Source organism: Lycium barbarum, chromosome 6 (assembly GCF_019175385.1).
Source record: "Lycium barbarum isolate Lr01 chromosome 6, ASM1917538v2, whole genome shotgun sequence".
Classification (NCBI taxonomy): Eukaryota; Viridiplantae; Streptophyta; class Magnoliopsida; order Solanales; family Solanaceae; genus Lycium; species Lycium barbarum.
The window spans coordinates 776,823-799,562 of NC_083342.1; the positions used below are offsets into that span (position 1 = coordinate 776,823).

A 22,740-nucleotide genomic window follows, 5' to 3' on the forward strand; every position below is an offset into this window, starting at 1 on the left:
ATTCATTAAATTCTACTAAAGATAAAATGAAGAAAAAATAATTAATTATGCCTTAAACTTCTAAAACATCAAATAACTTGAGACACTAAAACAACAAATAATTTGAGACAACTATTTTTAATAACCACAAATAGATAATCTGAGACGGACGGAGTACAAAACTGCTCCTTCCATTCACTTTTATTTGTCTAGTATTTCAAAAATAGATTTACAGTTTTCCTTGTCACTTTTAGCCTATCAAGATAAGACAATTTATTTTTTTCTATTTTAACCATAATATTAGTTACTCACTTCAAATTATTTTTCAAATTTAATAAAAATGTGCACCAATTAATATAAATATATTGATAAATTATGCATTTCATTTATTATTGGAGTGAAAAAAACACAACAAAAGAAAAAAATATCTGTTTGCCAGTTTCTCTTCCTAGATCGTAACCGATTCAAAGATGAGTCACAAATCTGACTCGTAAGTTCTTTTCATCATTCTACAATTTTTAGCTTTGAATTTTGTAATTTAATTCTCAATTTTTTTTTTTTTGCAGAAAAAATGGCGGTAGGAAGGATTTTTCAACGGCGATTTTGGAACGGAAAAAAGCAGCGAATAGGTTAATTGTAGATGAGGCAGTTAATGATGATAATTCTGTTGTTGCTTTACATCCTTCTACTATGGAGAAACTTCAGCTTTTTCGTGGAGATACAATTCTCATTAAGGTTAATCAATTTCATCTGTTAACTGAAAGCTCTCAATTGTACTTATTTCTGTTTTTTTTTTTTTTTTTTTTTTTTATGAATTTTGTAGAATTTATGATGATGATGAGTTTCTAGGGTTTTGATTTTGAACTATCTAATCACATAACGTTTGAACTATTTAATGGCGTAGCTCTTGAAATATCTAATCGCGTAGCTCTTGAAATATCTAATGGCGTAGTGTTTGAACTATTTAATCGCGTAGCTCTTGAAATATCTAATTGCGTAGTGTTTGAACTATTTAATCGCGTAACTTTTTGGTAGCTTTTAATAGCTAAGCTTTTGAACTATCTAAATAACATATTTGTTGTTTGCTTAGGTTCTCGGTAACTGTTTTGTTGTTATTGAGTGATGAGGAGAGTGTAGAAGAGTAGAGGAACCTTATTTAGGATTTGAAAGTATGACAGTGTTGGTGTTTATAGATTTTGTGCTGTTGAGGCCGTAATATAGAAGAGTATAGTAAACTTATTTTAGGATTTTTCTACGGCGATTTTGGAACGGAAAAAAGCAGCGAATAGGTTAATTGTAGATGAGGCGGTTAATGATGATAATTCTGTTGTTTCTTTACGTTCTTCTACTGTGGAGAAACTTCAACTTTTTCGTGGAGATACAATTCTCATTAAGGTTAAAATCAATCACTATTTTGTAGTTTTTTGCCCCTTTTTTGATAAAATTTATGGAATTTATGTTCATTATTACTTTCTAGGGTTTCGATTTTGAACTATCTAAGGACTTATTTGTTGCTTGCTTAGGTTATTGGTAACTGTTTTGTTGTTTTTCAGTGATTAGGAGAGTATAGTAGCCTTATTTGTTGTTTGCTTTCGCATAGCGTTTGAACTATTCTTATCAAGGTTTTCAATTTAATCTTCTACTGAAACTTCGCTATATTGTACTTATTGCGTTTTTTTTTTTGATATATATTTACAGAATTATGATGATTTGTTTAGTAATGAGTTGATTGATGATGTGTTTCTAGGGTTTCTATTTTAAACTGTCTAATTGTGAAGCGTTTGAACTATATAATGACTTGTTTGTCGTATGCATAGGTTCTCGGTAACTGTTTTGCTGTTTTTGAATAATTAGGTTAAATTTGAAAGTATGATAGTATTAGTTATCTGCGAATGGACTTATTGTAGATGAGGTGGTTAACGATGATAACTCTGTTGTTGCTTTACATCCTTCTACTATGGAGAAACTTCAGCTTTTTCGTGGAGATACTATTCTCATTAAGGTTAAAATCACTATTTTGTATTTTTTGCGGTTTATTTTTGATAAAATTTACAGAATTTATGATGATGACGACGACTTTCTAGGGTTTCGATTTTGAACTATCTAACCGCATAGCTTTTGAACTATATAATGACTTATTTGTTGTGTGCATAGGTTATTGGTAACTGTTTTTTTTTTTTTCGGGTATCAGGAGGGTTAGAAGAGTATAGAAACCTTCTTTTAGATTTGAAAGTATGATTGAACTGTCTAATCGCGTAGCTTTTGAACTATTTAATGACTTATTTGTTGTTTGCTTGGGTTAGGTTCTCAGTAGTTGCTTTGTTGTTTTTCAGTGATTAGGAGAGTATAGAAGAGTATAAGAACCTTATTTTAGATTTGAAAGTACGATAGTATTAGTATTTATGGATTATGAGGTTAATGATGATAATTCTGTCGTTGCTTTGCATCCTTTTACTATGGAGAAACTTTAGCTTTTGTGTGGAGATACAATTCTCAACTGAAACTATCCATATAGTTGTTGCGTTTTTTTTTGATGAGTTTTACAGAATTTATGATGATTTGTTTAGGCCCCGTTTGTCCATAGATACCAAAAAAAAAAATTCACTTTTTTTTTTTTTTTGGAATTTTGGAGTTGGAGTTGGAGTTGTGTTTGGCCATAGTTTTTGAAATTGTAGTTTTTGGTGAAATGTAGTTGTAAAAAAGTGAAATTTTTTGAAAAACAAGTTTTTTGAGTTTTTGGTACTCCGGAATACAACTTCAAGTTATATTCGGAATTTTCATGGCCAAACGCTGATTCCGGAAAAAAGTGAAAAAAAATTCCGGAACAAAGTGAATAGTTTTTATGGCCAAACGGGGGCTTAGTAATGTTTGATGATGATGACTTTCTAGGGTTTCGATTTTGAACTATCTGATCGCCTAAAGTTTGAACTATTTTTTTTTATGACATGGGAACCCGCAGCCGCTACCCTTCGGGTGCGCACAGGGTAAACCCAGCTCCTGTGTAATAGCTCACAAACCACACAGGAGAGGTAACCCACACTAGGCAAGTCCCGTGCGACGAGCTCGACCCAAAAGGCAAATCCCTTGCTGTAGGAGGCAAGGGGTTTCGAACCTGAGACCTCCATTATGAAAGTCCCTTGCTCAACCAACTGAGCCACCCTTGCGGGTAAAGTTTGAACTATTTAATAGCGTAGCTTTTGAATTATACAACAACAAACAACAGCAACATGTTTTGATGATGAGTTTCTAGGTTTTGATTTTGAATAATCTAATCGCGTAGCTTTTGAACTATTTAATCGTGTAGCTTTTGAACAATCTGAACTTCAGCTTTTCTGTGGAGATACAATTGTCATTAAGGTTTTCAGTTTAATCTTATAACTGAAACTTTCTATATTGCACTTATTGCAGTTTATTTGTTTTTGATGAATGTTACAGAATTTATGATCATTATTTAGTAATGTTTTGATTGATGATGGCTTTCTAGGGTTTTGATTTTGAACCATCTAATCACGTAGCGTTTGAACTAGCTAATCACGTAGCGTTTGAACTATTTAATGGCATAGCTTTTGAACTATTTAATGGGTTATTTGTTGTTTGCTTAGGTTCTCAGTAATTGTTTTGTTGTTTTTGGGTGATTAGGAGAGTATAGAAACCTTCTTTTAAATTTAGAAGTATGATAGTATTAGTGTTTACGGTGGCCTACTGGTCAATGAAGTGGGTTGAGAACCATGTCTCAAGTTCAATTCCCAGTGGAGGCTAAAACTCTAGGTGATTTCTTCTCATTAGTCCAGGCTTTGGTGGACAGAGTTGTTCCGGTACTTGTACTGGTGGGAGGTAGAAGCTGCCCTGTGGAATTAGTTGAGGGGCGCACAAGGTGACCCCGGCACCATGGTTATTAAAAATAGAAGAAGATAATATTAGCATTTATAGATTTTGTGCTGTTGAGGCCGTAATATAAGGTCTGTATTCTACATCTTTGGTGGCAAAGCATTGAGCAAATATATAGTTCATGCAGTGGGAGCAATTGTTCTAAATTGCCGAATCTTAGCTAGCTCAAAGCTGTTAGATGTTTGTTTTTTTAACTTTTTAGTACTCCTTCCATCATGAAAAGAATGATAGAATTACTGTTTGGGGAGCCAACGAGCTTTTTCTTTGCTGCAGTTACTTTAACAGTAGGAATTCTGATTCTGTAGTGCTATTTATGTATTTTCTGAAGTAGCAAATTTTATTTCGAAAGAAATTGTCTCTAGATTCATGCTGAAAATGTGATGCGTTGATCTTCATACTTCAGCACACCGTTCTTTCTGTGGTGGAGGAAATAATTGATTTCTTCTGTAAGGGAAGAGATAAACAAGTGGTACTTGGTAATAAAACTTGCCTATAACATTCTCACGAGTTCAAGTTCAAACAATAGCGTGCTTATAATGTTTCAGTACTGTGACATACATAACCTGTTTCTGCAGGAAGATTTATTGGCGATGTTGGTAAATGACTCTTGATTTATATTTTGCAGTCTCCATATCCTCTAGAACTATTTTTAGCATCTGTGTACTCATAATCCCCGGTTTGACTAAAGCATTAGATCTTCTCCTTTTTACTCCAAGTTTGTGTTGATGTCTTGCATTGTTTATTTGGTTTTGTTGCTCACCCAGAGCTTGACAACTTAAACTTGTCCTGAACAGAACTGGGATCGAGTTGTTTAAAGAGTATCACGGGTCATTTATTTTCTAGTCTGTTTTTCTCCAACAACCAGATCACTCTAAGCTGTCAATGACACGATAACATAATTACATTATAGAATCCTTACGTTGGACATCTGAATCGCGGTAGATATGTATTATTCTGGTAATATTGTGACGTTTGAAGCACAAGAAACCAAGATGTGTAAATATGCTTGTGATTTTCTTCCTACCTACTTTTTTTTCCTGCCACTTGGTTTTTGTTGTGATTATGTATATGAAAAGTGGACTTGGAATGAAGTACAGGATTTTGGATTCCTGTGCGTGTTCCTCTGCTGGTCAATTCAGTTTACTCAAAATTTGTGTTCTGCTCTATCTGTTATCCAGGGAAAGAAGAGAAAGGACACTGTTGTCATTGCCCTTGCTGATGAAACATGTGATGAGCCAAAGATTAGGATGAACAAGGTGGTCCGTTCGAATTTGAGGGTTCGACTTGGAGATGTTGTATCTATCCACCAGTGTCCAGATGTCAAGTATGGGAAGCGTGTCCACATACTGCCTATAGATGATACAATAGAAGGTCTCACAGGGGATCTGTTTGATGCATTCCTAAAACGTATGTGTACAACCTGATTGATATATTCAGTTAGTTGGAAGTTACGGTCGCTGCAGCCCAGATTATTGTTTGACAATTGCCATGTCTTTGTTCTCCCTTAACTGTGTGCTGCAGAGGTCTAAAACTTGTTAAATTTGTCTGTTGTCGCTGACCCAAAAAATAAATTAAGAAAGAGAAATCGACAGAATGAAAGATTGCCCCCAACCCTCCCTAACCCCCCACACACCCCCCTCAGGAACAACAATTTGATCTTGGCTTCAACTGTTAGATATTTTTAGCATTAAATTGGTTTTCAGTCTTCAACATTTACTCACTAAGTTCATTAATATTATTTGTCTGTAAGCTTTATTTTTGAAATTTTAATGCCCTTCTTGCAGCTTACTTTTTGGAGGCATATCGACCTTTGAGGAAAGGGGACAATTTCCTTGTTAGAGGAGGGATGAGAAGTGTGGAATTCAAGGTCATAGAAACTGACCCTGGGGAGTATTGTGTAGTTGCTCCAGACACTGAAATCTTTTGTGAGGGTGAGCCTGTGAAAAGGGAGGATGAGGAGAGACTTGATGAAGTTGGCTATGATGATGTGGGTGGTGTGAGAAAACAGATGGCTCAGATTCGTGAACTGGTGGAATTACCGTTGAGGCATCCTCAACTTTTCAAATCTATTGGTGTGAAACCACCTAAGGGGATTTTACTTTATGGACCCCCTGGTTCTGGAAAGACTCTGATAGCCAGAGCTGTTGCTAATGAAACAGGTGCATTTTTCTTTTGCATTAATGGACCTGAAATCATGTCCAAATTGGCTGGAGAGAGTGAAAGTAATCTCAGGAAGGCATTTGAAGAGGCTGAAAAGAATGCTCCTTCCATCATATTTATTGATGAAATTGATTCAATTGCTCCCAAGCGAGAGAAGACACATGGTGAAGTTGAAAGGAGGATTGTCTCACAACTCTTGACTCTGATGGATGGACTGAAATCTCGCGCTCATGTAATAGTGATGGGAGCTACCAACCGTCCAAACAGCATTGATCCTGCTCTGAGAAGGTTTGGTAGGTTCGATAGAGAAATAGACATTGGTGTCCCCGATGAAGTTGGACGTCTTGAAGTTCTTCGCATTCATACCAAGAATATGAAGCTTGCGGAAGAAGTAAGGCCCACTTGCCAAACTTGGATTCTTTTGGTTGCAACTTTTTACTGTGTCATAATGGTTATTACTCAATTGTGCAGGTTGATTTGGAAAGAATTTCGAAAGATACACATGGTTATGTTGGTGCAGATCTTGCTGCTCTTTGTACTGAAGCTGCACTTCAGTGCATTAGGGAGAAAATGGATGTCATTGATCTGGAAGATGACACTATTGATGCTGAGATTTTGAACTCAATGGCTGTAACAAATGAGCACTTCCAAACTGCTCTCGGTACAAGCAATCCGTCTGCATTACGTGAAACGGTAAGTAACCCATCATAACCAATTTTGAGAGTGCAGGATACCTTTTTAGAATGCATTTATGTTCTCGTCTTATCTGTGTGGATCTCTGACGTAAAATATGCATTACTACTTCCGGGACACAAACTTATTGGCTTGTTCTGTGAAACTGTTTTGCAGGTGGTTGAAGTGCCTAATGTGTCATGGCAAGACATTGGAGGCCTTGAAAATGTCAAACGAGAGCTTCAAGAGGTAATGTAATTCATTATAATGGCCTTGATGTAGACTTATGTCCTACATACTTGTCGTAAGAGATCTTGATTATTGCTCTTGTTTCATTTTATCTAGACTGTTCAATATCCAGTGGAACACCCAGAGAAGTTTGAGAAGTTTGGTATGTCACCTTCAAAAGGTGTACTTTTCTATGGTCCCCCAGGATGTGGTAAAACTCTACTTGCCAAGGCAATTGCAAATGAATGTCAAGCCAATTTCATCAGTGTCAAAGGACCTGAACTGCTCACCATGTGGTTTGGAGAGAGTGAGGCGAATGTTCGGGAAATTTTCGATAAAGCGAGACAATCTGCACCCTGCGTCCTCTTCTTTGATGAGCTTGACTCTATTGCTACTCAGGTAAGATAACTAGTAAAAGGTTGAAGTTGCACGAGAACATGTGAACATTTTAATAAGTTTTTTACTGGACTCGAGCTCATTCACATCCTGATCTAGCAGTCAAATAGATTTAAAAGTATAATAGTATTTAAACAGGATAACAAGATTTAAGTTTATCTCATACAACTATTTACAAGAAATGGTGCTTTATACCATTGCAGAGGGGAAGCAGTGGTGGAGATTCTGGAGGAGCTGATCGGGTTCTGAACCAACTTCTGACTGAAATGGATGGTATGAATGCAAAGAAGACTGTTTTTATAATTGGAGCCACAAACAGGCCTGATATAATTGACCCTGCACTTCTGCGACCTGGCCGTCTTGACCAGTTAATCTATATTCCTCTGCCGGATGAAGATTCACGCCATCAGATTTTCAAGGCATGTCTCAGAAAATCTCCCTTATCAAAGGATAGTGATTTGAGAGCTCTCGCCAAATATACCCAGGGATTTAGTGGGGCTGATATCACTGAGATCTGTCAACGAGCCTGCAAATATGCCATAAGGGAGAACATAGAGAAAGTACGCTCTTCATCCTCTTTTGACTGATTTAAAATTTTGTTTTTATACGTCCGAATCTCTGATGCTTCAAATAAACTTGTTCTACAACCCGCCTGCATGTTTTGGTTACATCGTAATTGATTGTCAAGGTCTGGTTATTTCTCTGTTGTCATGCTAGGAGTGAAGCAGATATGCAACTGTTTATTTTTCCGTGGCTGTTGTTTTGTTTGATTCATTGATTTTACTTGATAGCACCGCTGGCTATTGTTGTCTTCAAAGTCTAGTGACCTATACAAAATAAGTAGCGGGATGTCAACGTATTTCCTCGGTCTTGTTGACAAGAAATTTGAACTGGAATATCTTCTGGGAATGTGACGACTGATAGGTAGAAACAGGTTTTGTTAACTGTGTGGTTTAAGAAAGTGTTATCTTGCTTTAAACTTCATTTTGTTCTTTAAACTCTCATGTTTGCAATTGGTGCCAATCTGTTTCCTCAATTTCGAGTTATGGGTATTCTTCGTCCTAAATCCTTGTCATCCTTTCTAATTGCAGGATATAGAAAGGGAGAGGAGAAGAAGGGACAATCCGGATTCTATGGATGAGGATGTTGATGACGAAGTACCAGAGATCAAGCCCGCGCATTTTGAGGAGTCTATGAAGTATGCACGACGAAGTGTCAGTGATGCTGATATACGTAAATACCAGGCATTTGCTCAGACGTTACAGCAGTCCAGAGGTTTTGGAACAGAATTTCGGTTTCCTGAGGCTAGTGGCGGGACTGCTGCAGCTGACCCGTTTGCAACTTCTAATGCTGCAGCTGATGATGACGACCTGTATAGCTGACGTTCTAGATTCTCCTTGTTAATTTGCTGCAAGTCTCCTGCTTTTCGGGTTAACCTTGCTTAAACATTTTACCCCTACGCAATTAACTGGAACTGCTACTGGAATTCTGGATCTTGGAGTTTGTATTGGTTTAACTTTTGTTTTCTTCTGTTAACTTAAACAATTTACCCCTCAAATGTCTGTAGGACTGGTTTGACACTTTTTAGAACCTTGAGATAGATTTAATGTAAGTCTACACTTATATCCCGGTGAATATTTTGTGGAATTCGATGAGCAGGTTTAAATACCCTATTTGGATGGATGTCAGTACGGGTTTTATGTTTTTCCTTGTATGTACATTTAGTGCGTCCTAGAATCGTGGCATTTCTCTCTTTTCAAAGAAATGCCAAAGAAGGTAAAAAGAACTCCCAAGGAGAAAAGATTTCAATATAAGTTTTCTTTGAGAGCAAGTTTGTAATGCTACCAGTCCTTTGAATAGGGGCTTTGAGAGGAACAAGGTAACTACCTTGTCAATAAAGAAAAAGAAGCTAGAATATTTTGGGGCGGAGATAATTGTCTGTTTTTAATTTGGATTATAGTATCAACTTGACATGGTATATAAAACAGCCTTTACACTTGCCATAAGATTTATGTAGTTTTGGAGCCTGTTTGGATTGACTTATTTTAGGTGCTTTTAAGCACTTTTGTAGTGTTTGGGTAAAATAAAAAAGTATTTTTGAAGCACTTCTTTTAAGCTAAAATAATAAAAATAAGCTTATAAGTCATAAGTTATAAGCTCATTCAAGCAGATTCCTACTGCTCCAACTATGTTTCGATTTCAGACTAGTTAAATTAAATTGTATGAATCTTTTGATCGAGGTAAAGTTTCTCAACACAAGTCAGCGCGTACATATTGTCTAACTAACTTGTTTGCGTTAATTTCCTTTATTTGTCACGAAACTATTACTCTCTCCGGTCATTTTTACTTGTCATATTTGACTTGACACACCTTTTAAGGAGTAATAAATAAAATGACAATTTTACTATAAATCATCTAAATAATTGGAATCAATCAAACATACTTTAAAAGTTGTGTAATCACTAACAATTCCTTGAAGTTTTCAACCCAATAATAAATAATAAGTGTAAAAAATAAATTATTTCTTGATTTTTTAAATTGAACAAGTAAAAGTGGACGTCGATTTTTAGTATATTGAATAAGTAAAAATGGACGGAGAGAGTACTAATTTGTTTCTCTTTCCATCCAACTAATTGGATATATGATTTATGGCGCCAACATGTCCTTTGACATTTGAAAATTTGTCTTATTTATGAGTATCATGAACGACAATAAAATATAAATTGAATAGTACTCTGTCTCCACTGGTAAATCAGTAACTCTATGGTGGTCCCATTCCATTTGTCTCGTGATTTTTAATAGGAACAAATAAAAAGAAAAGGAGAAAACAAAACGTAGAAAGCTTGTTTTTGCTCAAGTATTTTTGCAAACAAATTGTAGTTTTTTTCTTCTTTTAGATATTGTAACATTAATTTCTCCATATGACATATGAGTATGATAAAGCTATTTAAAACCTCGTGATAAGATAGATATCCAAATAAAATTAGAAAAAAATCACATGACATATGCTCATGGTCGGATGTACAATGAAAGGTAAATAGTGCAAATGTATCTGGTGACTTCAGCCAGATGTATGTATGTATGTTTGTGTATAACATATCAAGTTGACTACTCTGTATTCATTGATTTAAAATTCTAAAAACTGATTCTTATTATATCATTGAAGTGGTTTGTAAAATTATTCTCATTATGAGTTTATTGTTGTTGTTTGAACCAAAGCTGATTAACACATCCATTGAAGATTTGCGGCACTAGATTCAGATATACGTTCGATGCGAAACATTAATTATTTTATGTGTTAAGTTCACTAAATTACAATAAATAGTAAGTCTGAGCCTACAATTTTAAAAAATACAATAAATTTAACGCTAAGAATCTTAAAAGGATTGAGCCTGTAGAGATTAAATCGTAGACACACATCTGTGCCCCTGCATGGAAGTGATTCAAAAATGTTGGCAATTGCACCCTTCTCTAAAGACCGGAGAATGGTAGAAGAAAAAAGAAAAGAGAAATTAAATAAAGTGGATAATTGCATATATAATGAAATCTTCATTCGTTATTCTTGAGAATTACGAAACATCTTGTAATGGAAAACAAACTAACAAAAATCATATTCCTACTAAATATACATCTCTTCATTGGTCACAGTGTCAAACCAACAACAAAAAATAAAAATCCAGAAATTCAAGCATGTACACACTGAATACTGGTAATAATATCATCAAATGAACGTTCTTCTAGGCTTCCAGACATGCTGAGCAACACATCTTTATACATAAAAAAAGGATCGATTCCGTCAAAGATGAGATCAGTACATGACAATTCAATACCATTTCATATATTATTCACTTCTTGACTAAGGTAATTTCTTGAAATTTTTTCCTTGAATACATCCAATTGAGCCTAAAATATGATAATTAACATACCGGCTTGGTGCAGAAGCATGCCTAAATCCCTTAGGCAAACAATTCCTTACTTCTTTCCCATGAAAAATAGGGCCTCTCTTATGACTCCTTTGTGGTTTCATCATCACATATGTTCCGTCAATCTTCGAAGTACTACTTGATGGCTCGATCTTGGTACTGGTACTGGTACTGGCACTAGTACTAGATAACTCGCGAATACCCGTTACATTATTTATACAAGATAACAAAATAAGGTAAAAAAAGGCAAGTTTAAGGAATAAAAGATAAGTGGTAGTTTTAGTAGTCATTTTGAGAGGTGTATGTGGGAATAGGCTGTGGGATAAGGGAGTTTATATTAGGATATTTTTGGAGAGAAAGAAAAGAGAAGTATAAATAGGCTCGTGAATAACAAAGGTGACAAATTTAGTTTGCACAGCTCATTGCAAAGAAGAAAAGTATAGTGCTCTTTTTGAGTTAGTGAGGTGGTTGTTCTTTTTGACTGTACCATATATTATGAGAAATGAAGTGCAGTGAAATAGTCCGTGAGTTTCTGTCATTGCTTTTAATTTAAGTCAGCACTCAGCACCTTCTGTTTCTCATTCAAATTTCCACCTTGGTTCATTTTTTTTTTTACTTTCTCTACTATTGGAGTATAGTAACCTCAAAGGGTGTTGTAGGATGAATATAATTTTTCCATTCATAATTAGAAGTTTCGGGTTCGAATTTTGGGAATGAAACAAGGTCTTGCTATCAAGCACTTTCTCGTTTAATGGACTTTATGTGGTGGGAATCCCAATTAATTGAGGTTCTAAAATAGAGGGTGATTTACGAGAATGACCTCGGAAGTAGGCAATATTGATCTTTTAACCTTGATTGCCCCATAGGCAAAACTTCAAATTTAACAACTTTTGACTTTTGACCTTGAAGGTTTGCCCACGGGACAAACAGTGATTAAAAATTCAAGACCACCCATTTTCAACGTCATTGATTGTAATTTCTTTCTAGAATAGATAATCGGATACCGAAGGAGAAAAAAAAAAGAAAAAAGAAAAAAAAAGAGCATTCTATATGCCCTGATTCATTCACTCGTGCATACTTGTGGCATTTTACGTTTTACCATCCAAAAAAACATAATCTCGTTTGACTTAACTGATTGAAGTAGTCGGAGGCGGGGGCAGATTCAAGATTTAAACTCAACGGGTTTAGCCTTTAAGGTTCTTAACACTAAACTCATTGTATATTTGAAATCATCGGTTCAAAAATTAATCTTTACTACTTATGTCCCAATTTTTTTTATCACACACTGTTGTTTTTGTTAGTCTGTCCTAAAAAGTATGACACATCTAGAAATAATTTAACTTTAAAATTTCTTACCCTCAATGAGATGATTTATAATCACATAAATATCTATAGCTTATTTTAGAGCCACAAGTTTCAAAAAATCTTTTTTTCTTCCTTAAACACCATGTCAGTCAAAATACCGACCATAAATTAGGACATAGAAAGTATTGAAATTTTAGTGATTTTTAAATATATATTAATGCTTTGAGGAAAAGAAAAAGTAATTAGATTCTAGTAAAAGCTATACTACATCCGCCACAGAAAAACTTAAGCAAATAAGTTTCCTTCACTTGTTTGTGGAGTGTTTAAAGAGAGCTAAGTAGATGCTAAACCCTCAAGGGGGATCTAAAATTTAGTGCAAGTGTTTTCCAAATAAGGTTGGTATTGTAGGTTTTAATTTAGTGGTTGGGATAGCTAGTTTAGTTAGCTGGAGCTACAAGATATTATTGTGCAATAAAGCTTGTGATTATGGTTTCAAAACATAGATCATTAAACATATTATTGCTTTTAGTAATCAAGAATTAGAGCCTGTTTGGTTGGGCTTATTTTTTGGGCTTATAATCTGTTTTCAGCTTATAAGCTGCTTTAGATAAACTAAGTCAAACGGGCCCAATTATTTTTTTGAGCTTATTTTAAGCACAAAATGACTTTAAGTTGGCTAGCCAAACACTCAAAAAAGCTGAAAACAACTTATAAACAACTTATAAGCCAATCCAAACAGGCTCTTAGTCAAGACATGATCCAAATTTAAGGATTAGTATTAAATACTTCCTACTAATTTTTCAAGTTTCCACTTGAACTAAATGAGTTTAAATAGCGAAAATGCTATAATTATTCCGAAATAAGCTATACTGACATCAAGAACTGCATCATTTAACATTAATTATCGACTCTCTGACAAATTTTAACGTTCTCTATGATCAGTACTAAATTATGACTTGAAAACTTAATATGGTTTGAGTTTCAACAATTTTAATTTGTATAATAAACTCCTTCAATTGAAGACTAGTCATAAATAGTTTTGTGGAGTTTTGAGAAAAAAAGATAGCCTTGTATATAAGCACGATCAATGAACCATGACGAATTTTTAGACTACCTATTTAAGATTAATAGAGAGATTCCTCTGTAGTTTTGTTCTTTTAACTCTTCACAAACTGATATATATATATATATATATATATATATATATATATATATATATATATATATATATATCGAATGCTCATAAAAAAGTGATCGATTTTCTAGAAATTATAAATTACGATGAAATATCTACCTAAGTCAACCCTTACTAGAATCACACTCGTGTGACTCATACCTAGTCAACAGGGCAAGAGATTGACCCCTACCAGCTTTCCCAGATTATATCATATGTAGTTATCTGTCATATAATTAATTTTCTTCTTCTTTAGACATGTGTTTTTCTTCATTACAACTACAATCTACCCTCTTTGGCACTGCCTATATTGCATCCAACCAACTGCTGGCAGTCCAAACAAGCTATTAATGTACTTCTTCATTATTTTTCAATATATTGAATTGGTCTTAATTTGTTTGGTTTTGATTTGCTTAAAGTCAGCACGATCATCCATCATATATGTAGTGGTAACTAGGATAAAATAGCTGTACCAACACAAGCATTTAGTTTGTATTTTTAATTTTCAAACAGATTAATGCAAGGAAAAGTGGTTGATGGGGTTGAAAATGTTGTAGTTTTCTGGGAACTGTTAGGAAGTCATTATGTTTATTAAATGATTTAGCCCCCAGTAATTTAATAGGTTTGTCTATATTAGTTGATCAATTGAAGTGTAATGTGTATTGGGGAAAAATTTGTAGAATACAACTGGACGTATGCCATGGTGACACGTATCGATAGGGGTGAATCGGATTCGAATCAGCACTCGGTGCCTCCAGAGGTATTTGCATGGCATTGGGAGCTCATTAGAATTCATGTCCCCGGGGAACTCATATTGAGAGAAGGCACCGGTTAAAGAGACCAACGATCAACCGTTACATGAAGACTTTGTGGTTCCCACGGGATATTAATAGACGTTATTGTCAACTTTATTGTCCATCATCATTATAGCATTAATCTGTAATATTAATGAGGGCATAATTGGTGGAATGCGTACCCCTGAGTCCAAGTATAAATAGGGCTTCTCATTTCATCGTAACTGTCACGCCCCGAACCATGGCCTGGACGTAACACGGCACTCGGTGCCTGACTACATGCTACCGAGCGAACCACATGACTTGCTGAATCATCATGATGCATAACATAAGCGGAATATAACGTGAATGCATGATGAACCTTTGTAAAACGTAATAATTCATAATACTTAATAAAGTACTTGTTTAAAACATGAGTGAGCCAAAATGGCTATACGACTCCAAATGTCTGACATAACATAACTGACTGGTCTAGTCTATGAAACCTCTATCATGAGTCTGACTGGAAAACATAATTACTGGGACAAGGCCCCCAACATACCTTTACATGCAAAACTAAACAGAGAAATACAATGTTTAAACCCCGAATGAGATGGGGCTCACCGATAAGCTGGTACGAGTAAATCCTAATGATTAGAAGCGTCGTCCTGTAACTCCGTACCTGCATCGTGAAATACAGGCCCCCGGGCAATAAAAGGGGACGTCAGCACATTGAATGTACTGGTATGTAAAGCAACCGGAAGAAACAACATGGGACATGGAATAACATGATAAGAACTGAAACTGAAAACTTGGACATGAACATGAGCATGAGCATGAGTACATATACGTATACATAACATGAGTAAAACATGATAAGTATGGAGAGCATTTCATAAACCGACATATCATATCATATCATATCACCACGTGGGTACGTGGAGTCTGGTACCTCGCCGGACCAGCAGAGCCCCTATACCTTGCCAGGGTATAAGGTAGTAATTTACCACGTGGGTACGTGGAGTCTGGTACCTCGCCGGACCAGCAGAGCCCTCATACCTTGCCTGAGGTAGTAAGGTACCTGATGGATCCATTCAGTGTAAAATTAAGGTATCGTCTTATCTGGGCGGAGCGATCCTTGTCCTACGGTGGCTTTGTAGTTTCAGGCTATCTGAGCCTTCTCGGTAATTTGTGCAACTCCCAAAAACATGAACATAATATAGTTGGCTAAAAAGCCCATGAATTTCGTGAATTTACTTGTACTTGTCTTGAAATCATGATTTCACGAAATGACTTGTAAACATGGGTTCATGCAATAATCTTGTAAACATGGTTTCATGAAATAGTCTTGTAAACATATCCTTGAGTTATGAGTAATACAATAGTTCATAATCATATATTTGTAGTTGACTTGAAAACATGTTTATAACTTGCAAAATAACTCATGCAGTTTCATATGAACGTAATTGTTACATCCCGTATTTTCGTACGCCGGGAAGCGTGCGAGTTAAATGATATTAGTAACGGACACGAGGTTATCCCCCAAGCTTATGGGTGGTTAAAGTGATGGTACACATGTACCGTAAGGATTTGAAGTTAAATAAATCTAAGAAAATAAGTTTTGTCGAGGATCGAAATTTATTTGATGAAATACGGTCCAAGCTATAATACCCCGTATTTTTGGATTAGGAAATTGGACCGTCCAATATGAGAAAAATTACTCGAGGTTGGAAGATTTAGTCACATTCAAGCATGAAAATCAAAAACTCGGTGTATACAAGAATGAAGTCCCGAAATGATTTAAGATGGGAGAGTATGACGGCGATAGTTGAAAATAATATTTTATGTGGTGCAAACAAGGATATGGGCTAGTGCTATACCACATGATTATGATAACGGGTATATAAAGTGTGCTTAAAATGATCATTATTTAAGTGAGTTAAGATCAAAAAATTAATTATGCGTAAATGGTTAATTGATTAACTTAGTGGGAAGTTAATTATTTAATTATGGATTAAGTGGGTGAATTGTTTTGGGTGTCAGCCCCCTAACGTGGCAGCACCTTGGATGACAAATTATATATATTGCTATGTGGCATTTTAGGGAAGTCTTCTTTTGGAATGGGACCCACGGTCCACTAAAAGAGTGTAAACATTTCCTATATCACTAAAGTGAATATATTTGTGGGCAGCAACCATTCTTAACTTTGGAAAAGAATTCACCTGAAGGATCCAAATGAACACCATTTCATTTCACGTTGGGATTCAATTTGGAAGCAAAAAAAAAAAAAAAAGAAAAGGGTACAGCGACATTTTTCTTTGAAGATTCATTATGAAGAGCCAAACAAAAACAAGAAGAGCAAGAAATACAAAGGCCATTCGGCCATGCTCAAAATTTTTTGCCCCTTTGAAATCTTGTTCCCAAAATTATTTTCTTGTGGTAATTCCACTAATTCAAGGGTCCTTTACAACTTGGTGTAGTTATTTTGGAAGATAGGGAGCTTGTTTCTTCAAATTAACAAGTGGGTTTAGTGAAGAAGCTTGGAAGAACAAAGGTAAGATCTTGCTCCTTTTACTTTGGAATATATATATATATATATATATATATGTGTGTGTGTGTGTGTGTGTGTGTTGTAGCATGTAGAAATAAGTAGAAATTATGAAAATATGGAAGTTTGCAAAGTGGGTGTATATGGGTGCATTTGGCCGCGTGGTATGGAAGTGAGAATGGAATTGAATTAATTTTGTTTAATATGTTAGTTATGTTGTTGTGATCCTTATCATGTAAATAAAGTGTTAAGGTGTAAATCATGATTATTGTTAATGAAACGAGGTGACAAAAATATGTTAGGAACGTTTATGTTGAAAGTTTGAAGTTTCGAAAGAATTATGGTTTTATGGAAATTTTGGGGTAATTGTAAACATTATATTAAAAGAGAGGAAATGCTCCCGAATGGAATTGGAGTGATCTTGATTGTTAATGTATATGGAAATGTTGATATTAGTTTGAAAATGCAAGTTAGATTGGAAATTGTTGCATTATTGGAAAAGAAGACTATTTAAGTTAGAATGCGTTTCTAGTCGATTATTGATGTTGTTGGTATTGTTGTGGGTTTGATTGTTGATGTTTAGAGCCGAGTTAAATCTCGGGGATGTTGTATTTATAGGGGAGATGCTGCCCAAATTTCTGTAGAAAAGTGTAATTTAAGATTCAAGTCCTAAAGGCTTGAAATTGATAGTTGGTAATTGTGACCAAAGGCAGATTTTGGAGAAAACTGGGATTGAGCTTGGAGAGGCGTAAGACGCGAAAAAGGTATGTAAGGCAACCTTCTTTCTTTTGGCATGCCTTAGTTTGTATAGGCTAGATTATAAGCCTTAAGGAAATTCTAAATTCGAAATCCGAGCATGTTATGATCCGTATATGTTCCTTGGCACTCTTATGTATGATTTGATGAAATATGAACCTTTATGTATTTGAAATAATCGTTTTCCGAACTTTGCGTAAAAAGGTTTCGCTTTAAAGAACTTCGAAATTTCTGAATGCCATACCTTTCACATAAATGCTCGGATTGCTCCAATATTTTTATAAAAGTTTGCATTATGTATAATGAGTACGTTTTCCATAAGCGGGCCCGATTCGGGTCAATACCCGTCCGTGGGTCCCGCGACTTTCCTTTATGTAATTCGGACGACTTTTGAAAAAAATTGGTATGATTATCATTTCGAATTTCAAGTATGGTCATTTACTTATATTCGAGTCTATGATAATGATTTTATGCATATGGTTACTCATGACTCTACTCGTGCGTTCTGTTATATCTTTCGCCGGTTCCCGGGCCGGTTCTGTTGTCGTGCGCACTTTGATATACTCCGGAGTTATGCTGTGTTTATGGTTCACCGAGCTACTCGCAAAAGAGGGTCGGGTTCCACATATATTTGGTGTTATGCTGTGTATGGCGTTATGTTGTGATGTGATATGTGACGGGGATACGGAGATTTGAAACCTTCTGGTGTTATGCTGTGTTATGGCGCCATCGACGGGCGGGCGACCACATTCTTCTGTACCTTATGCATGACTTATATTTTGAAAGTAAACATTTTGATATGTTGGATTTATACTTATGTTCTGTACTACTATTTCGTTTATGCCTCAGATTTGTTCCTGTACTTTCTGCTTTACATACTCAGTACATATTTCGTACTGACCCCCTTTCTTCGGGGGGCTGCGTTTCATGCCCGCAGGTACAGACGCACAGTTTGGTGATTCACCAGTTTAGGACACCCTCTTCTGCTGTTTGGAGTGCTCCTCTTATTTCGGAGCCTACTTTTTGGTATATATACTTGTTCGATGCATATGCATATATTTGTTCAGGGGTACGGCGGGGCCCTGTCCCGCCATATGTTTCTGTTGGTCTGTTTAGAGGTCTGTAGACGTATTTGTGGGTGTGTGTGCCTACTTCTGTATGGATGTGTTTGCATGACTCTATTCGTTATGGCAGCCTCGTCGGCGTGCATTTTGTATATGTTTGTGGCAGCCTTGTCGGCGTGCATTTGTATATGCGTTTTGGGCCGTTGTGCCATTTGACAGCCTTGTCGGCTTTTGACATATTTGATAGCCTTGCCGGCTTTTTGATATATGTGCATATGTTCGGCGATGTATATGCCCCGCCTCTTCTGATTCTGATATAATATTTTGTACGCGCAATCGCGCAAGATAATATTCGTTCTCAACTCTGTTTAAAAATGATGATTTAGTTTGTATGTCCGTTTGGGCGCCCAAGTAGGGCACTAGTCGCGGCCCACGGGGCTGGGTCGTGACAGTAATGAGAACACATGAGAAAGAATTCATGATTCATGGATTAAGTTAGGATTCTTAATATCCATAATGGAAGGTTAGGAATACAATAACGAACATAGATACGAAACTCGTGTACATACATACATAATTACGGGCTACCAATATGTTGGGTTTAATGCCCTAGGATTTGAACTTCATAGATTTTACGAAACGGATCATGGGGAAAACGTAGAGGTTCCCACATGTAGATGGAAGTTCTACATACCTTAACTTCCCGCTTTTGGGCGTATCACAATGTCCTTCAATCCCTTCAACTTCAATCTATAGCAATACAAGTCATACGGATTCTATATTAGCAACAATATCCATGTTTTGTTCATCTAAGCATTTTATCAAACACTTAGTGGGCATGAAGCTCTATAACCCTCATAAATGACGTTTCTTCACCAAATCCCCATTCTTTTACTTCTAGCTAATACTACAATCTCAATTAGATGTAATTAACATCATTCTTCATCATCCATATGAATACAACAATCCCATTTCAACAATCCAACAATTCTAGTATAGTTCATATAATTCTCTTCAACAAACCCAATTATTATTCTCCCAAGAATTCATCAATTCACAACTATAAATGATTAGGGAGTAGAAACATTACCTTTTTGGGTAGTCACCACGAAATCAACACCCCCAAGTCCGATTTTTAGCTTAAAATGACGGCAACAACTTGTACTACACTTTATCCTTCACGAGCTTCGGGATTTGGGGCCTTAAACTTGATTGATTTTCTACTTTCTCTCTCTATCTCTCCTCTCTCTCACTTCCTCTCTCTAAAAATCTGAAATTTGAGGGAAATGGAGGCTGCTAGGGTTTTCATTTCCCTTAAATACTAAGGGGGAAATGGGTTGACCCAACTTGAAAACGGGTTGGGACCTATCTGTCTTAAAACGTCCATATCTCCCTATCCCGATGTCGCCTGTGAACCCACAACCTATGGTTGAAAAGGTATTTCAATTATCTACAACTTTAATTCGTTGAGTTTTCCCAAATTCTCAACTTACGATAGGGTTATGGCCTCCCAAAGTCAGGTGACCCGAAACGTACATACGGACCAAGATACGGTCACTGTTACGGTCCCGTAACACAAAGGACGGACCGTAACTTGGTGAAAATTTCCAGTGAGGTTCTGGAAATTTTCGATGCGTTACGGTCCATTGTTACGGCCCGTAACACGTGTTACGGTCCGTAACGTCACGTTACGCTGGCAGAATTTCCAGCGAACAGTCTTCAGTAAAATGGGCATAACTCTTTGCACAGATGTCCGTTTGTCCCCCATAATATACCGTTGGAAAGATATTTCAAAGGGCTACAACTTTCATCAAGGAAGTTTTCCCAAATTCCTAATTAATAATGGGGTTATGGTCGTTGGAAGTAAGACCTTCTATAAACTCACTTGCAAACATGCCCCGTAGAGTGGTTTTCAACTTTGCTTTGCCCAAAGACTCTTCTCATGTATTGATTGGGTTTCAAACATCATTTATACACTACTCAAATTGGGTTTATTATACCCCCATCTTATGATACAAATCTTAGCCCGAAGCTACGAGGTGTTACAGTAACACCACCTGAAATACATACAAGATACACTTTACACTTGCATTGTTCTTAGTTTCTTATTTCTCTAGTTCAACTTAGCATGATTTCAACTGGTAGCTTGCCCGGAGACTCTAGCTCAAAGCTTCTTCAAGGCTCAGGCTATTCTAACTCTTTATTTTCGATTGCATTCTTTTATACTAGTTTCTATTGCTAATTACTTCGTTATTTTGGTCACATTGATCCACGTGTCCTTGACGACATATACAAATTCAACTATGCCAATTTATGGGTAAACATAATGTGCAATCAATGGGTCGATATTTTACAGTGAAATTACTATGGAAAAGTAGTTGTAAATTTGTACATACAAAAAATAAATAAACAATCAATCAATTAAGTATGTATCACAATTCACACATAAAAAAATTATGTAATTAAGATTCCAAACTGTTGGGATCAATTATATGATTTTCTAGTATTCATTCTGCTCTAGTCGGAGTTATTTCATTCTAACATTAAATACTTTATTATTTTAAGGCAAATTAGAGATTTTATTAATTTAGAGACTATAAAAATCTCACACTTATTCTTGCAAGGAAGATTGAAGTAAGTCCGCTTTACACTGGAGGTAATGCTTACCCCTATCGGGTGTTTGCAACCAATCTATACACAAGCTTATCAATTAACAAAATTAACCTTATTTTTTAGTTAACCAAAGTTAAAATGATTAGTTGGGCGTAAACACCTGATACAAATAAATTTTTACGGATAAATCTTTCTATTTAATTGGTTGCTTCTGGATGATGAATTATAGTACTGGAGTTTAGTTGATTTTTATGTAACCTACAGGACTACTGGTATCCAGAATTATTTAGATACAGAAATCAACCAAAATTTATAAAAGTCAGTGGTCATTAAGGGGGTAGTCATGAGGTTAATTAGAAATGTATGGTGGGGACTGATAATATTTTGACCCCCTTTTAAAGTGATATGATGAGTGTGTTAATTGTCAATAAATGTTAGGACAAAGCTATTATCAATGAGTCCACTTGTAAAACATATCAACTAGAGCAAGTTGGATTTTTTGGTGTTGATATTGTCGTCGTCGTCGTCATGAACTAAGAAACTTAGAAAAAAGGAAGCAAAATATTTTAGCATTAATGAAGCATTTGAAAATAACTCAGAAAATGCTTTAAGAGCATCAATGTTCAGTGACAGAATCATAATTTTTATTAAAGAAAATCAAAATATAAAAAAGTTAAACACGCGAAAAAAGTCAATGCAACATATAATATATACATATTGACAATAGAAAAGAGACTTAAATAACGTTCTTAATTAACCAAAATGCTTGATGACCAAATTAGGACAATATAGAATTAGAAATCTTGACATACACTTGGAAAAAAGAAACGGTATTTGGAAAACAAAGTTAGTGAAGCATCAAGAGTCTAGGATGAAGGAGTATGAAACAGGAAAACAGAGACCATAATTGCTTCAAACTGCAGATTCCAGATTAATGTCAAATTTAATCAGCTATAACCAAAATTGTCCATAATCCTGTTAACATCTATGATTTTGGCAGTCTGTTAGTTAGGGGTATAAGTGAGTCAATAATTTACCGGTGAGGGTATTTTTGATACCAAAATCAAGCGGAGGGTATAATTGATCCATTTTCAACAGTTGAGGGACACCTTTTCCCACAAGTGGTCTGGATTAATAGTGTAAAGTACAACAACTTATCCAGTGTATTCCCACAGGTGGGATCTAGATTAACAGTATAAAGTATTATAGGAATTTAAAGTATTGAACAATGGGGGTAACTAAGGGTACTATCAGTGCGTTG

At 35.7% G+C, this 22,740-nt stretch overlaps 1 protein-coding gene and 1 long non-coding RNA gene across 4 annotated transcripts; both read left to right on the forward strand.

Annotated features, from left to right (window-relative positions):
• Window positions 1-316: 316 nt before the first annotated feature.
• Window positions 317-9,006, forward strand: LOC132600370 (cell division cycle protein 48 homolog). 3 transcript variants are annotated; one of them, XM_060313477.1, is made up of 9 exons: window positions 317-469; window positions 546-714; window positions 5,046-5,274; window positions 5,652-6,418; window positions 6,499-6,720; window positions 6,877-6,948; window positions 7,045-7,326; window positions 7,527-7,883; window positions 8,415-9,006. In XM_060313477.1, the coding sequence occupies exons 1-9, from the start codon at window positions 450-452 to the stop codon at window positions 8,703-8,705; spliced, it is 2,409 nt and encodes an 802-aa protein (XP_060169460.1). In that variant the 5' UTR covers window positions 317-449; the 3' UTR covers window positions 8,706-9,006. The 3 variants fall into 3 exon arrangements, with proteins under 3 accessions (XP_060169460.1, XP_060169462.1, XP_060169461.1); XM_060313479.1 differs by lacking the exons at window positions 317-469; window positions 546-714 and adding an exon at window positions 1,204-1,374; XM_060313478.1 differs by lacking the exons at window positions 317-469; window positions 546-714 and adding an exon at window positions 1,861-1,981.
• A 7,653-nt stretch (window positions 9,007-16,659) lies between these two features.
• Window positions 16,660-19,020, forward strand: LOC132599432 (uncharacterized). Its single transcript, XR_009566822.1, has 3 exons — window positions 16,660-17,052; window positions 17,756-17,810; window positions 18,740-19,020. It is a non-coding gene; the product is annotated as an uncharacterized LOC132599432 (long non-coding RNA).
• The last annotated feature ends 3,720 nt before the right edge of the window (window positions 19,021-22,740 follow it).

What these genes read in the sequence shown, in the direction of transcription:
- LOC132600370 (XM_060313477.1), top strand. Translation starts at nt 450, where the DNA reads ATGAGTCACAAATCTGACTC. An exon ending in GAGATACAATTCTCATTAAG is followed by an intron (nt 715 to 5,045) that starts GTTAATCAATTT and finishes TCTGTTATCCAG; the next exon opens with GGAAAGAAGAGAAAGGACAC. An exon ending in TTGACTCTATTGCTACTCAG is followed by an intron (nt 7,327 to 7,526) that starts GTAAGATAACTA and finishes ATACCATTGCAG; the next exon opens with AGGGGAAGCAGTGGTGGAGA.